The sequence below is a fragment of the Calonectris borealis genome, chromosome 2, assembly GCF_964195595.1.
Source record: "Calonectris borealis chromosome 2, bCalBor7.hap1.2, whole genome shotgun sequence".
NCBI lineage: Eukaryota > Metazoa > Chordata > Aves > Procellariiformes > Procellariidae > Calonectris > Calonectris borealis.
The window spans coordinates 126,586,076-126,600,209 of NC_134313.1; the positions used below are offsets into that span (position 1 = coordinate 126,586,076).

Below are 14,134 nucleotides of genomic sequence, written 5' to 3' on the forward strand. Positions count from 1 at the left end.
TCCAAGTGACCTAATTCATTTTTAATATTTCATAGTTTGTTAAAAGCTGAAACGAGAGATCACTAACACAGCTCTGACACCCCCTGTCATGAACCAAAAGATGTAGGGAAAAGGTCATGTACTTACTAACTGGCACCAAACCAAATTCATCACTATAAAATGAGAGAACAGAAATGAAGACTGCATTTCCCATTATGCTCCTCTCTTCGTAAGAGCATCTATCAACTTGCACGATACCAACAAGCAGAATTTATTTATATGCATGTCCCCCAGTAAAAGGTCAGAGATGTGAGGAAGAGAAGAAGTAAGGATTGCAGCCTTTTTCTAAGCAAGAAGTAGTTCCTTCCCTTTAAAGCAAACTCAGCAGCAACAGCCTTTGAAGGCCAAAAGGAGAAACAATTCCCAACCACATAAAGAAACTAACAAGTCCCTTATATGGCTAAGAATTGCAATGCCTTTTTTTTTTTCCACAGCCAGAAAAATTAGAACAAGAGGGAAAAATAGAGCAAACTTTAAACAGGCAGTTCTCCGAGCACCAGGGAATTCACACAGGCACATCATTCCAGCTTTAAGAACTGCCAAATACTTTCTTCTTTAAAGGGAAGGAGGACATTACACCAGGTGAGTCCCTGAAATCTAGATTTTAACTCTCCTGCTGTAACTATGGATACCTAGCTTTAAAAACCTTTTGTGATGTAGCGGTACACCAGGCTCCCTCATCTCCTCCCCTGGCGAAACACCTCCGTCTCAGGTCCCCTAATCTCCCTTGATCTCGCAGGTCACCAATGCACCACCTCAAGGTTCTGCCCGCTCTGGCACCGCGCATCCAGGACAGCCCTCTGCCCTATCTACCGCACCTTCAGTCTGCCTCTCGCCCTCCGGTAACCCTGGGGTGAGGTTGTCACCCAGGAAGGCAACTAGATCGCATCGCATGTTGTTTCAAATAACCAGAGAGTTTCTCGCAAGCAAGTCAAACGGGACTCGAGGGTTGATCCAGTCCTGCTGCCTCCCGTCGGCACGAGGCCACATGCGGAAAGGTCAGGCTCCCGCGCAGCGTCGATACTGAACTTTGAATGGCTCAGCCTGGCTGGTCTCTAAATATAGCTGGGCAGAGGAAGGGCTGTGAAAGGGGGTGGGGAAGGGAACGGGACAGATGCCAAATGAGCAATCAGTTAAATAAAACAACACCATGCTGGTCCACCCGTAAGACTCTCCCGCTCCTCTCTGCCACGCTCCGCAGCGGAGTATTTAAGTGCAGCTTCAGCATTTAGTCTATTAATGAAAACTCACAGAATAAGAACAAACTGCTGCTTGATTTATACTTGGGTGAGGGGGAACACAAATCTGTTCAACAACTTTTCTTCTTGAATAAATTTGAATCACACAGGAGTGACATCACTTCCACTACATGACAGCCCATAAATCATCATCAACCACATGGTACCATCCATAAAACATGTGTCATGGAGACACCAATGAGGAACAAAGTATCAGAGAGCTTTACATCGTAAACATGCAATCTTATGCGTCTTCGGGCTTCTACTATGATCTATGTAAGTCAGGTGGTTTATTTCATTCATTTGCATCTGAATGAAGTCAATACAATTAACAGGGGAACCCTTACAGAAAATCTGTCCAAACAATTTCATCTGCATAAATTTACCACAAATGAAACACTTAAAAATGTAAATATTTATTTTTTAAATAAATGACCACATCTGATACTGAAGTTGACTCTACAACAAATAAGCAGAGAGGGAATTTATTCCCACCATGGCTGCAAGCAAGCACGCACAGAAACAAACAAGGAAGACAAGAAGAAAGAAAGAAAGAAAAAAAAGCCTTTGCATCCAAAAGTAGGGAAAATAATCTTTTTCTCTTATTTGACCGTGTCAGGCCTGAAAAGTCTTTCAGCTAATAAAAACTTCTAGGAGAAGAGATTAGACTTTGCTGTAAACCAACAAAATCAAAAAGACGGTACGGCTGAGGAAGTCAACAGCAGCCTCCAACCTGCAACTCCAGCTAGGACGAGCAACCCTTGCTTCACTTCTCCATTTAGAAACACTGTATCCTCAGAGAAGACCTACACAGAAAACTGACTTGTTTCAAATTTCAAAGAGGCTACACAGTATTTTTATCTGAAGAGTTACATGAATAAAAGCAAAACCGGCTCTCTGCTCTGTCCTTTACTTTTTGTGGATTAACCACTCTTACTCTCTCACAGAAATTGCTAATCTTCATTACAAGCACTGGGCTCCATGCAAGACGTCTCCTATGGCAATTAGACTTCCACTACATATAAATCATATCTCAACTGTGGCAGAGAAAGAAACAGACAGAAAGACAGAGCATCTGGTTTTTTGCTGCTCATTCTCTAAAATTATAAATCAGAATAGATAATGTTAAATAGAAATTATAGCCACAGAAAACCCAAAATGCTGTTAAATATCAGATAAGGTACGTCCTCACCCACTTGTACAATGTAGAATCATTTTGATAGACAGTTCTTGTTTCTTTTGTAATCTTTTTTTGTTTGTTTGTTTTAAACCTGCATTTTGTTCAGCTGCCCTGGTTTTGCCATAGAGAACAGTATGTGCTTTGTGGGCCTGATTCTGCCTTACTGAAGACAACTGAAGCTCTTTCATTGATTTTTCAAGGGAAGCAGAACAGATCCCTCTCGCTGTAACTTCTACTCAATAATATTATTGTTAATCAGCTACTTAAAATATTGGTATGTCATTCTGCATCAGTAGACACCATTCTCAGGCTGATACCCTGCATATTTAGAGTAGCGCTCTGTGTAAAAGTGTTTACTTCTAAACTTTCCTCCATCACTCAATCTTGCCCATAGGAGTGGGAAAGCAATTGCAAAACATCACTATACAAACACTCACAATATAGGCTGTGACAATATCTGAGTAAATCACTGTTCTCCGTCTCCCTTCTCTGCCCATCTGCAGGCTTTGGTATGGAACAACTATATCATAAAAGCTCTTATTCACACATGCTTTTGATATTACACTATTTAATCACATACAGCTGTAGCTGATGAGACTGTTACAAAACACAATTTTAATGCAGCACTGGAAGCAAGTTCTGGAGACACATCAACCATTTTCCTCTACATAAAATTTCTAACACTAAAAGACTTTTCTTCAAGAAAAACAAAACAGAAAGAAAAAAAAAATAAAAACAGCCCACTCATTTTTTTAAAATCTGTTTCTCTTCCTGGACACTCCGGAATGGGCTTGTTTGCAAGTGAACTCAAAGTCCCTGCCTGGAGTATAGATAGTGACAAACCCACTTCCCCCACACCAAAAAAAAAAAAAAAAATTAAAAAACCCTGCTTGTAATTATATGCAAAGGGAATACTATCCAGGCTACTTACAGCAAGACCTGAAATGAACTCAGGCATCCTACTTGGAACACATCTTTTCTTATCTGGTTTTTAATTCATGAAAATTTAAGAACTGGCAGTCTGATGATTTTTACCAAGATGCTTGAATTGAAGTGCAAATATACCATCAGGCTTACTTTGAAAGGCCCCCATGCAGTAAAAACCAAACCAGTCCAGTTCTGAAGCATTGTACTTTCCTTTTGAAGGTGCACCTTGTATACGGCATTCTAAATTATAACTATTAACACACAGCATTTGCCACAGCAGGATCTATGTAGCCTAATCTGGCAAATGCTTGCAACTTCCATCTTTTGTTATGGAAGTAAAATATATGCTTGCAAAATAAATCTCTGTAGCATACAGTAATACACAAACGTTCAAAAGAGTAACTCAAAAGAGTTTGAACTTTCCTTTCCCAGAGTTGTTTTTGTTTTTTCTTTTTTTTTAATTTAAACAGACTTGCATTGAGACAACACATGAAAGGAAGATCAACTGAGAGATTCAACATTATTTTAATATATATCATGGTGTCCCTTACAGCAGCAAAAGTATTTTTATCCACGCATGTAAGGATAAATGGCAAACAGAAATGGAAAACAAACGAGTTCATCTATTTCTGCATTTTTCAGAACAACATAACTTTTATCTTCCTTATTGTTTAAAGCAACTGGCAAAATATTAGAGTTGGATATTAATATTACTGTCAAAATTACAGCCAGGCTTAAATATTTTTAAATGGCATTTAAACGAATTCATATTTCTTTCGGGCAGCTCTCGGAGGCATTTAAAACACACTGTGACGTACTGAATCAAACAGGGGCAAAGTGCGAACGAACTTCATTCCTCGAAATGCATTTCTCTATTTGCAAGTGTTTGCCTTTACTTTGGCACGATCACATGGGCTCCAGCTAGACTTTTGAGCTCTGGCAGCAATCCAAGCTGCAGATGGTTGGAAATGCAGCCTGAAATCAGTGTGTGGTTGATGAATTACTCCTTACACCTGACCCCTGCTTCACACCAGGCACCAAACACAATCTGAACACTACCAGCCAGAGAAGCCCTGTCAGGCATCTCCGTATCTGGAACGCTTTCTTCAAGGCCTTCTGTATGGCCAGATGGCCAAAAGTGGGGAATGCGGTAAACTCGCTAAACAGAGACGTGAGTGACAAAAAAGCACGGGATTGGTAGGTAGAAGGTGAAGAGAGGCAAGAGCTCTGCGCCAATTCCAAAAATACGCTTTCTAAAAAAGGCTGATGGAGCGAGGAGGGAGGTGTGCTCGTGGCTTGCAACTGAAAGAGGTCCCCCATTCCTTCGTGCCAAAGGATGCCCTAAAAATGGCAAAAAGGAAACAAAACAAAACACATACACACACCCAGACGTGTATCCATGAAGTGACTTTTTGTAGCTTAAACTCTCCTGAACACACCTGTTTGAATTTCCCGATTGTTTTTTCCTCAGCTAGGGCACGTATCTGCCACTTCACAGACATGCTCATTAAGCCACTCTCGTCTGCAGACCAGTCTGCACAGTTTTCACATCCGTAGAGACAGGATTTTTATTCACATAGGTGTTGAGAAATCACACTTCTTCCTTTTGCATGTGTTCACATGTGCATCAGGCACACAGAGACGAAGAGGCATTGTAGGTACGGTAAACGCCGCCTCTTCGCTGAGGGTATTTCAGCCTTCTTACTGGGTAGCAGAGTCAACACCATGAGAGTTAAACTACCAAACCTGAACCATGACTAATAGGTAGGAAATATCTGGAGAATGCATGAAAGCAAACCGCACAGAAATAGCTGCTAAACTGGCACATTTACCCCAAATGCAGGTACAGCAATTGTAAACCAAACAATTCCTGTCGGCAGGTAACTGGGGTACCTCCTCCTCTCTACCCAAGTGATTCAGTTTTTTTCAGTAGACTGTTTGCAGAGAGCTTACCCCAGCGCTAGGTCTAATCATAAGCTGCAGAGGATAAAGAAAAGATAAGATCTACTAAATTAAAGAGATTCTTTCAAATATATTCAAATAGTTCGGTTAATATTTTTTCCTCCCTTTTTCATATTATTACGTGATGTTTCATGGTGCTTAGTTTTGTTTTCCTCTGTGCAAAAGGGCAAAGAGAAAAGAATTTGCTTTGGCAAGCAGGAAACTAAAGAAAGAAATTCAGACCACAATGCAAGATTTGGCATCATTATCATTTCATATGTGACAATTTACAACATACTGCTATAAACCAGTTGTTTGAGTAGTTACGCCACCAGCAAGGATGCAACTAAGGAAATTCACTTAACGTCTCAAAATAAAATAAAAAACTACTATAGTTTCTCATCAGATATACATGAGCTGAACCACCTCCGTGCAATATTCTTTGCAGCAAGAACACAAGACTATCCTTCACTTACAACAGTAACCAAAAATGTTTATTCTGAAATAAACTCCTAGGACAACTGGACTCTGCTCTCAGGATCTGCCTAAAGAAGTTCCGACACTGTACTTGCAAACTGCAGTTGTCAGACAGCATCATGCCAAAATGAGAAAAATAAGGTTATGTCTTTCCTCAAACTCAGAGCTTGTCCTTAAGAGACATGCTAAATTCCTTGCAATTGTCTCTTAAACATTGACCTTCCCCCCGCCCCTTTTCAGTTTTGGATGACAATGGGTTTGTCTAAACATGCAATTAAAGTTTTAGCTTCAGTGGCGGCGTCTGATAATAAGGAGCACAAGTAAATTGAATAATAAGAGTGCGTGCTTCATGTTCCACAAAAGGCCACGAAACACGAAAAACTTAAAGCAATCAGACAAACATATGGAATCCATTTTTTCTATTTATAATCCCATTACCCATATAGCTATTCATTTACACCATTTCTGCACAGCAACATGCTAGCTGTGTTAGAAGACACAGAGTGCAGACCGAGATCTTGCGCAGCTCCGTGCTCCCCCGTGAGAAGGACGTGTGTACAGTAACACGGTACTTCTCAAAGAAGAACCAAGACAACTTCACCAAACGAGTGAAGCAAAAGCGGCGCTTCACCCAAATATGCTGGGGAACACAAATTTCCAAACTCTGCCTGTTTAACGTGCCGCCACTCCGCGTTTCACAAGCTGTGCGCAAATGCCATAAGAAAGCCTAGAATTTCTTTCTTAATTACAAATGAATGCACCCCCCCTCCGCGTGCATGACTATGAGCATAAAAACACATTCTTTCTACGGAGCTGAATCCTACCACGCTCGGTACAAAGAGCAGTTTTGGGAAAATAAAAAGCTGGAGTTCACAGGACGGCTGGAATCATACAGGGGTTTATTAATATGTGTTGCTCCAACAGGCATGATAAAAGATACAGCTCTCCACCACAACGTTATTTGATTACCCAACTATTAGCTTTAGACATACAATGGATCTAACTGCTTTAAAATGTCCCAGAAGCTGATGGCTAGCTTTAAGGTAACAAAATCCAGATGCTGCCTGTCTGCACTACTCTAAACTCTCAAGGTCTACAGAAGAGAAATACTTGTACGCGTGTGTATATATATGCCTGTGTATATGTGTTTATTATTTAGGTTTTATGTATGCACTTAACTGTGGAGCAAGGAAAAAAAGAAAAATTAATGCCATATAAAACATATAACTAATTTGAAATTTTACCTGTCCTTACAGTAATAGTGCATGTGTGCAAAGACAGACGCACATGAATTTTCACGGGGTTGATAATTTTATATACTGGCTATAAAAATGCATTTAATTTATTTTTTAAAGCATCGGGTTAAAAAAAAGCCACGGTATGGAAAACGTATTGTTACTATTTTAAGCTCAAATACAAGGTTAATTTCCTCAAAAAGCTTATTTTACAAAGTTAAAAAAAATGAGCAAAAAAGGAGGGGAAAAAAAAAAAAAGACTGGCAAAATGTAAGCTACGTGAGTAAAAGGCATGGAATGTCCAATATTTCTCCTCCAATACTCGAGGCTATTGTTCTTTAAAAAAAACACCATCAATTGTTTCATGTCCTTGGCTTGCCAGGTTTTGAGGAATAGCATCAGTCTGCGTCCCCCAATCCCCCAAACAGTTAAAGCTATAGGCAATATTGCAGTCAAGCCAGTGACGGGCTGCTGCTGCAACAGCAACAATACACGCTAAATGGCCACAAAGGTAAAATGCAATTTGAATCGACCTTGAAAGGAAGAAAATAAAAAAAAAAATTTTAAAAAAGATAAAAATCACTCCAAAATACAAAATTAAAAAAGGCTAAATTTTATACAAAAAAAAAATCTGCACGATACAGTGAAGGAAACAGCAGAGGTAATCCTACCATGAATTACAAGGCTGTAATCATAGTGAGTGGTTCTGGTGTCATCGCAACTCCAACCAGTCTGAATCGCAGTTTTGACAATTAGTTAATTTATATAATGCAGTAGTCAGGCTATAAATGTTAACAGGAAAGTAATTTTATTAACAACGAAATATAACTTATCCTTTCAGAACTGCAGCCAGATCAATGTGCTTCAAACCAAAAGTCTGGAGAAGTCAGCCTCCCCCATGGCACTTCACCACACACAGACGCACACGTCAAATGTCCCATGTGTTAAATTTGCCACAGAAGCACGTTGTGTATATGTGTATGCAGTGCCATACGTGTGTGCGCCCTGCCTATTTTTTTTACCCCAAAGGACATTATTTTATTGACTGAAACTGTTAACCTGTGGCTGTGAGGTCACACTTCAGAACAGCATTTTTTTCCCTTTTTTTTTTCCTTTTTCTTTTTTTTTTTTTTTAAATTCAGTGTCCTAACAAGGTTTGCAAACTTTCCGTTTAGGGATTTCTTTTGTTACTGTCCCTTGGTCACACAGGAAATCTTTTCAGAGAGCAGACTATTATACAATAGCATTAGAAAAATAAAGCTTTAATTAACTAACTCATGGCCAGGTAGCACCCGACTTCACTCAGCCTCTTTAGGAGATGCAGGCCTGCTTTCCAGTCTGCTGGCATTTTAAAAATTGTTAAGAAAAGAAGAAAGAAAGAGTCCGCGCTTGGATACGCTCTCCGAAAGGAGGTACCCTCAATTTCCAGACCTTTTAAATGCAACAGAGTACAGCCGTATCATCCTCAATATTTAATGAAATATTAAAAGCAGTGCAATGCACTGAAACAAACTCCACCAGATTTACAGTCGGTTAGCTCCGAGCTCTCCTCCGAGCTCCACAGCATCTCCTCCTCAGCTGATTAAAAGTTTGAGTTGCCACAGACAGCTTTTCTAACAGCAAAATGCTTTTAACCTCCGAATAAACTGTAGAGATCACTGGAAGAGCCACCAAAACAGTGTTTCATGCCTGATGCTGTCCAGAGCAATCTTCATCCTATGTCATAATAAACGCACTACCTGCCCGGTGTTACGATAGCGTTAACCGCACCGGTCTCCCCAAACAATAAAAGGAATTAGCCGACGCCAGCAGCCCTTGGGGGGAAAAAAGAAAAAAAAAAATTAAAATAAATAAAGAAATGAAGGGGAGGGCGGACAGTAACCTTCCTGCCTCTCTCACGCCTGCTTTCTGTCTACCAACTCAGCTCTGCGTGACACCGAACCCGAGGAAGCGACGGAAAAATCGCCAAACAGAAGAGGCGAGCCCGCAGTTTGCTCCGCTCTCCATCATCCGCCAAGCGCCCGGCCCCGCCGTACCCTACCTTGGTTTGGAGATAGTGGGGGTAGTAGTAGGTGTACTGGGGGTACATTGGCTGCTGGTCCAGGCGTTTGCCCATGTAGCTGGAGTCCTTCTGGCTGGTGCAGGGAACTCGTTGGCAGGGTGTAGTGCCCCAGGGCCTTTCTTCCTCTCACGCCGCTATTCCTGACAGCGCGGGCGACGGAGGAGGCTGCCGAGACTTCTTCCTCGCCGTCTACCGCGCGCTACTTCCAGCGCAGCCAAAAACGCGCACGCACGCACATAAATGTGTGTGTGAGGAGGGGTGAGGGTGCGTGTGCGGGTGTGGGTGCGCGGGGCTGGGTAGGTGGGTGGAAGCCCCCTGCCCGGCTGCCCGCGGCGGAGCAGCCCGCCTCCCCCGCTGGCAGCAGCGTGCCTCCGGCGGTGCCCGCTACCCGGCTCGGGAGGGAAACGTCCTGCGAGAGGAGCCGGGAAGACAGTGCAACTCCAAATCTCCGCAGAGCCGCTCGCTCGCTCTCCTCGTCCTCTCCTCGGCTCGCCCCGCTCTCGAGCCCTCCCCTCTCGCTCCCCACCCACCCCCCTTCCAACAAAAAAAAAAAAAAAAAAAAAAGAAAAAAGGGAAAAATAAAGGAAAAAAAAAAGAAAAGAAAAAAAAAGGGGGGGGAGGGAAGAGCCTTCCCCAGCCTAGTTGCCGCTGCCTCCCTCACGGAGTGACATGGTGCTCGGGCTCGTCCTGTCTTTCATTCAAACCCCCTCCGCGCCGCGCCGCCGGTGGGAGGGACCTCGGCGCGCCGCTCCCCCGGGAGGCCGGCGCAGGCCGCGCGGCCGCCTCCGCGCCCCCGCCACCGCGCCCGCGGCTCCCCGCGCCTCTCCGCGCCCCGCCGCCGCCGCGGTCCCCGCCCCGCTCCGCCCCGCCCGGTCCCGCGGCCGCCCGCGCCCCGCTGTCCGCGCCCCCGCCGGAGCCGGGAGCGCCGAAAAGCGGCCGTGGGACTCGGGAAATCCTAACGGCGGGGGGGTGGGGGTGGGGAGAGAGAAGCACCACGACGCGCTTTTTTTTTTTTTTTTTTTTTTTTTTTAAGAAAGAGGCAGGGGAAGGTCACGGAGCCTGGTCGCCGAGCGGGGAAGTCGTCGTCCTCCCCCCCGAGGCCTCCTCAGAAAACTACTCCGTACCGTCATCCGGCACTTCGCGGAGAGGCGACCCGGGGCCAGACATATTAAATACATACTTTGTTAGACCGCTTATATAAGACTTGGTTTATTTAAAGTTGGAACAAAATGGAGGAAGAGGGTGAAGAGGAAACTCGCCCGGCCTGACTTATGGGTGCCTCCAGCCAGACGTGTGAAAATACCACAGTGCCACAAAAGTTACCCGCGGCTCCGTTTCCCCCCAAAACGGCCGGGCTGCCCCGGCCGCCGCCGCCGCCGCCGCCGCAGCAGCAGCAGGAGGCCCCACGGCCTCCGCCCCGCAGCCACCCGGGCCCGGGTGAGGGCCAGGTGAGGCACCCGCACCCGGGGGGCAGCCCCACACCTGCCACAAATCCCAGGCGTGCTGGACCTGTGTCAGCACAGCGGTCCCAAATATTTGTCCTCCGAAAGACTGAAAGGAAGAGTATGTCTTGCGACAGTAAGATCACTGGTAAGAAAGTGCGTGAATAACAAAATGTTTCCTCTTGTACACAAATCCCAGCGTTTCTCCTTTTTTTTAATCACTTATTCCTTTAACACGTCATCAAATTCCTGGGCCTTTCACAGTGGCTTTGCCTATTTATAAATCTGGGGGGAAAAAAATGTGGGGCAGCAGTTTCTTTTTGTTTTTATTTAAATCATCAGTAGTATTGCAGCAGGACTGTCAGCTGCTGTATTATCAACCAAATTGCTTCAGAAAAAAAAGAATTATTAAAAGAATTTCTTTAAAGGGACACTTCTCAAGGCTGGTAGAGCTAAAATTAGACTTGCCAGCTGTGTTTTGGTTTGTGGGCACGTGCTTGCACATGACAGGAACATGGAAATATCACGCTTTACTCCGGCAGTTTGCTGTTCTCGTAAGCAGAGGGTTTTGTTATGGATTCCTATAACTGCCCCATAGCTAGTTAGCTCACGAGCAAAAGAAAGCAGCTGAAACAAATGGGCAGTGCGGGAAGGCATACACGTGCTCAAAATACTGCCTATATATCTGCATATACTACACAGATACACTGTGCTTTCATCACCAGGCATTAATAATTATTAACTATTGGCATTTAGGTACCAGTCCTGTGCCACAAGGTAGGAACAAGGTACCACTCTTACACAAGTATTTGCCCCGTGTTTCAGGAGAAAAACCTTTGCAAAACGAGTGCTCTGTTCCCAGAGCACTGTACAGGCATTACCTGGGCGCTTTTGCCCATCCAGAAGAGCACTGTGGAGGGAGCACCACCACTGCCCCAGCTCCAAACCTGCCGAAACAGATTCAGAAGAACGGCCAGGTTGGGTAAACTATCGAGTATTTTCAATTCCTACTGAAGTCCAAACTGGCCAGTACCGTGTGGTCCCTCGGAAGCTCAGACTAGAGGTGAGAGAAGAAAAAAGATAGGAATGGGAGGAGAAGCCTGCAATTCCCGGCTCCCAGCCCTGTGGTTTATATTACTGCTCAGCTTTAAATACGCTGTCTCTCATGGTAGTGTGTGATACTCCAGCGATACTCTTGCTTATGCTCTTTTTTCTCCACCCCCCCTGCTTTCCCCGAGGGTGAAATAGACTGTTTGAGGGTTGGTATCTGCAGAAGTGAACTGTGATTACTTGACGGTACGTGATACTTTGAGCCTGACAACTTTCAGATTGTTCTTTCAACTGCCAGAATTAAGTTGTTGTGCTTCTCTCCCCACCTTCTCACTTTTCCCTCAGGATATTAACGCAGTTTTTCTTTCTGAGCGGTTTGCTTGTAGAAGTGGATGTAACCAGGTTTGGGGGAAGAAAGAACCTATGTATACAGGGTGAAACAAAAAAGAAATACTAAGGAAGTAGAAAACTGCGCATTCTGACCAAGAGGGCTATCTGAACACGCAAGGTTTGCTGTGGCCATTATTTTAAATCCAGGAAGGACCATTTTGGCTATGTCACCTGACTACTGCAAGTATTTCACATCATGCCATAAAATTTCAACACAAGATTTCCACACCCCCCCCATCAGACGCACTGGCCAGTAGCGCCAGCAGTTCTCGCAACTAGGAAAATGTCGGGAGCTGCAGGAGAAGCCAGACTGTTACCTGAGTGGGTAACAGCTCCACCTTCCTCCTGCTCCCTCCCAGCAAAAGTCTTAAATATGCAGATGGTTTGGATTTCCCTTTTCACCTGTAAACCTGACGAGGTGCTGAGCACTCGGAACAAACAGCAGAGACTGCTCAGCACCTTGCATGATTGAGCCTTCAGAGATGCAAGACAGAGTGGAGGCAGCAAAAATAGGAATTCAATATAAAAGAGTGGGGGGCCAAGGGGAGAAGACAGGAGGCAATATAGCATAGCAAAAATGCAAATGAACAGCCACAAAAGCAGATTTAGATAGCACACAGCCTCTGAACAAATGCTAGCGCTGGAAAATGGAAAATTTCCATTTGCAAAATACAGACATCAAAAAGATCATCTGTGACTCGGGAGCACACTGTTTAAATAGAATCCCCTTCATTTTCTGGCCTGTGCATTTGAATAACCGAATCCACTTGCAAACTGAAATAGCAGTTTGCCTCCCGAGTGTTAAGTTTAAATGTTCCTCAAAAGAAAAGACAAGCTGTTCGATCCCAGTGAGCAACAGCGAGCAAACTTCACAACTTTTTTTCCTCTTGTTGGAGGCTCATTATCAAGCCCAAGCCAGGCCCACTCGCGGGAATCCGGTGAGCCAGCCAAGTCCCAGCGCACCTGCAAAGGCGCTGCTGCCACCGGTGTCACCGACCTGGGGGGAGATTCACAAGACAGGCGACCAATAAGGATCTCTTCAATGGGAAATTTAGAAATGAAATAAAATAAATGGGAACAGATCAACTGTAAACCAGACAGCCAAATACATTCGAAGGCAGGAGCCCAAAGGATATTAACTCGGCAACAACCAAAGCCGTGGATAAGAAACCCTGGAGTTAACCGACAGGAAGAAAAAAAGAATGCTTCTCCTGGCAGCCTGAAGAACAGAAATTACGTATGTTTGGATGTATTTTTACCTTTCATAAAATGCAGACTTCTTCATTCACAAAAAGTGAGTTAAAAGAAAAAAGCGGACACTTAGTAGGAGAACGTAATTCAGGGGCTCTTCTTTGCTAAAATACAATTCTACATACACTTTTTTCCTTTTTTGTTTTTTAAATAAGCTTTTTACCTATCCTACGAAAGTCACAGGTAGCAGAATCAGGGAGCAATTCCAACATTTTCTAGCTCCTTGCTCTTGAAAAGCAGCAATATGTATTCTAGAAGTATTAACTTTTGACAAAATTATGTCGAAATGGTCTAAGTCAGGACTAGGGAAAATTTGCTCATTGGCAGCAGAAATACAGCTACCACCACCTAAAGCAATATAATAGGTTAAAGAAAAAAAAAAAGAACAACAATTATCTTGGGCTTACATTTTTGACACTGTCTTTCTGCTTTTATTCTCTCTATTTACTCATTAAAGCTATTTCAAAGGAGACCACAGTGATGCTTGACAGCTTGTTTACAATGGGTTACAAGAAGAATACTGATTTTATTTCTAGATCTGTCAGCTCCTTCAGTCCAGGTACCTTAAAACTATATTGATGAACACAGAATCTTGCTATTTAATAGTTCATTAATCAAGCTGATTTGCCTAAGGATAGCTAACTGAATTTCTAACAAGTGATACATCCTGGTGCAACCATCAGTAAAGCATGTGATAACCGTGGAGGAGGTGGGGAAAAAAAGACACAGAGGAACAAAACACTTAGCTTAACAACGACAGCATTAAGTGTCTGGGATCGACAAAATCTCTCTGAGGTGGGGGATGCCACCATGTTCTGATGTCCTCTTCTCACAAGAGACCAAATACCACCGAGGGTGGCTTTCCCCACACACGCACACCTCCCACCTGCATGAAAAATGGG

General features: G+C 43.7%; 1 protein-coding gene across 2 annotated transcripts in view; it reads right to left on the bottom strand.

Annotated features, from left to right (window-relative positions):
* Positions 1-14,134, bottom strand: part of RBMS3 (RNA binding motif single stranded interacting protein 3) — a 711,967-nt gene that overhangs the window by 436,831 nt on the left and 261,002 nt on the right. The window contains exon 1 of one of the 2 annotated variants that reach the window (XM_075143379.1): positions 9,079-9,585. The exons of the other annotated variant lie outside the window; for it this stretch is intronic. Within the exon in view, the coding sequence (XP_074999480.1) occupies positions 9,079-9,153 (75 nt within the window). The 5' untranslated portion in view covers positions 9,154-9,585. Of the gene's footprint in view, positions 1-9,078; positions 9,586-14,134 lie in introns of those variants that run through there. 2 annotated transcript variants of the gene reach the window in all.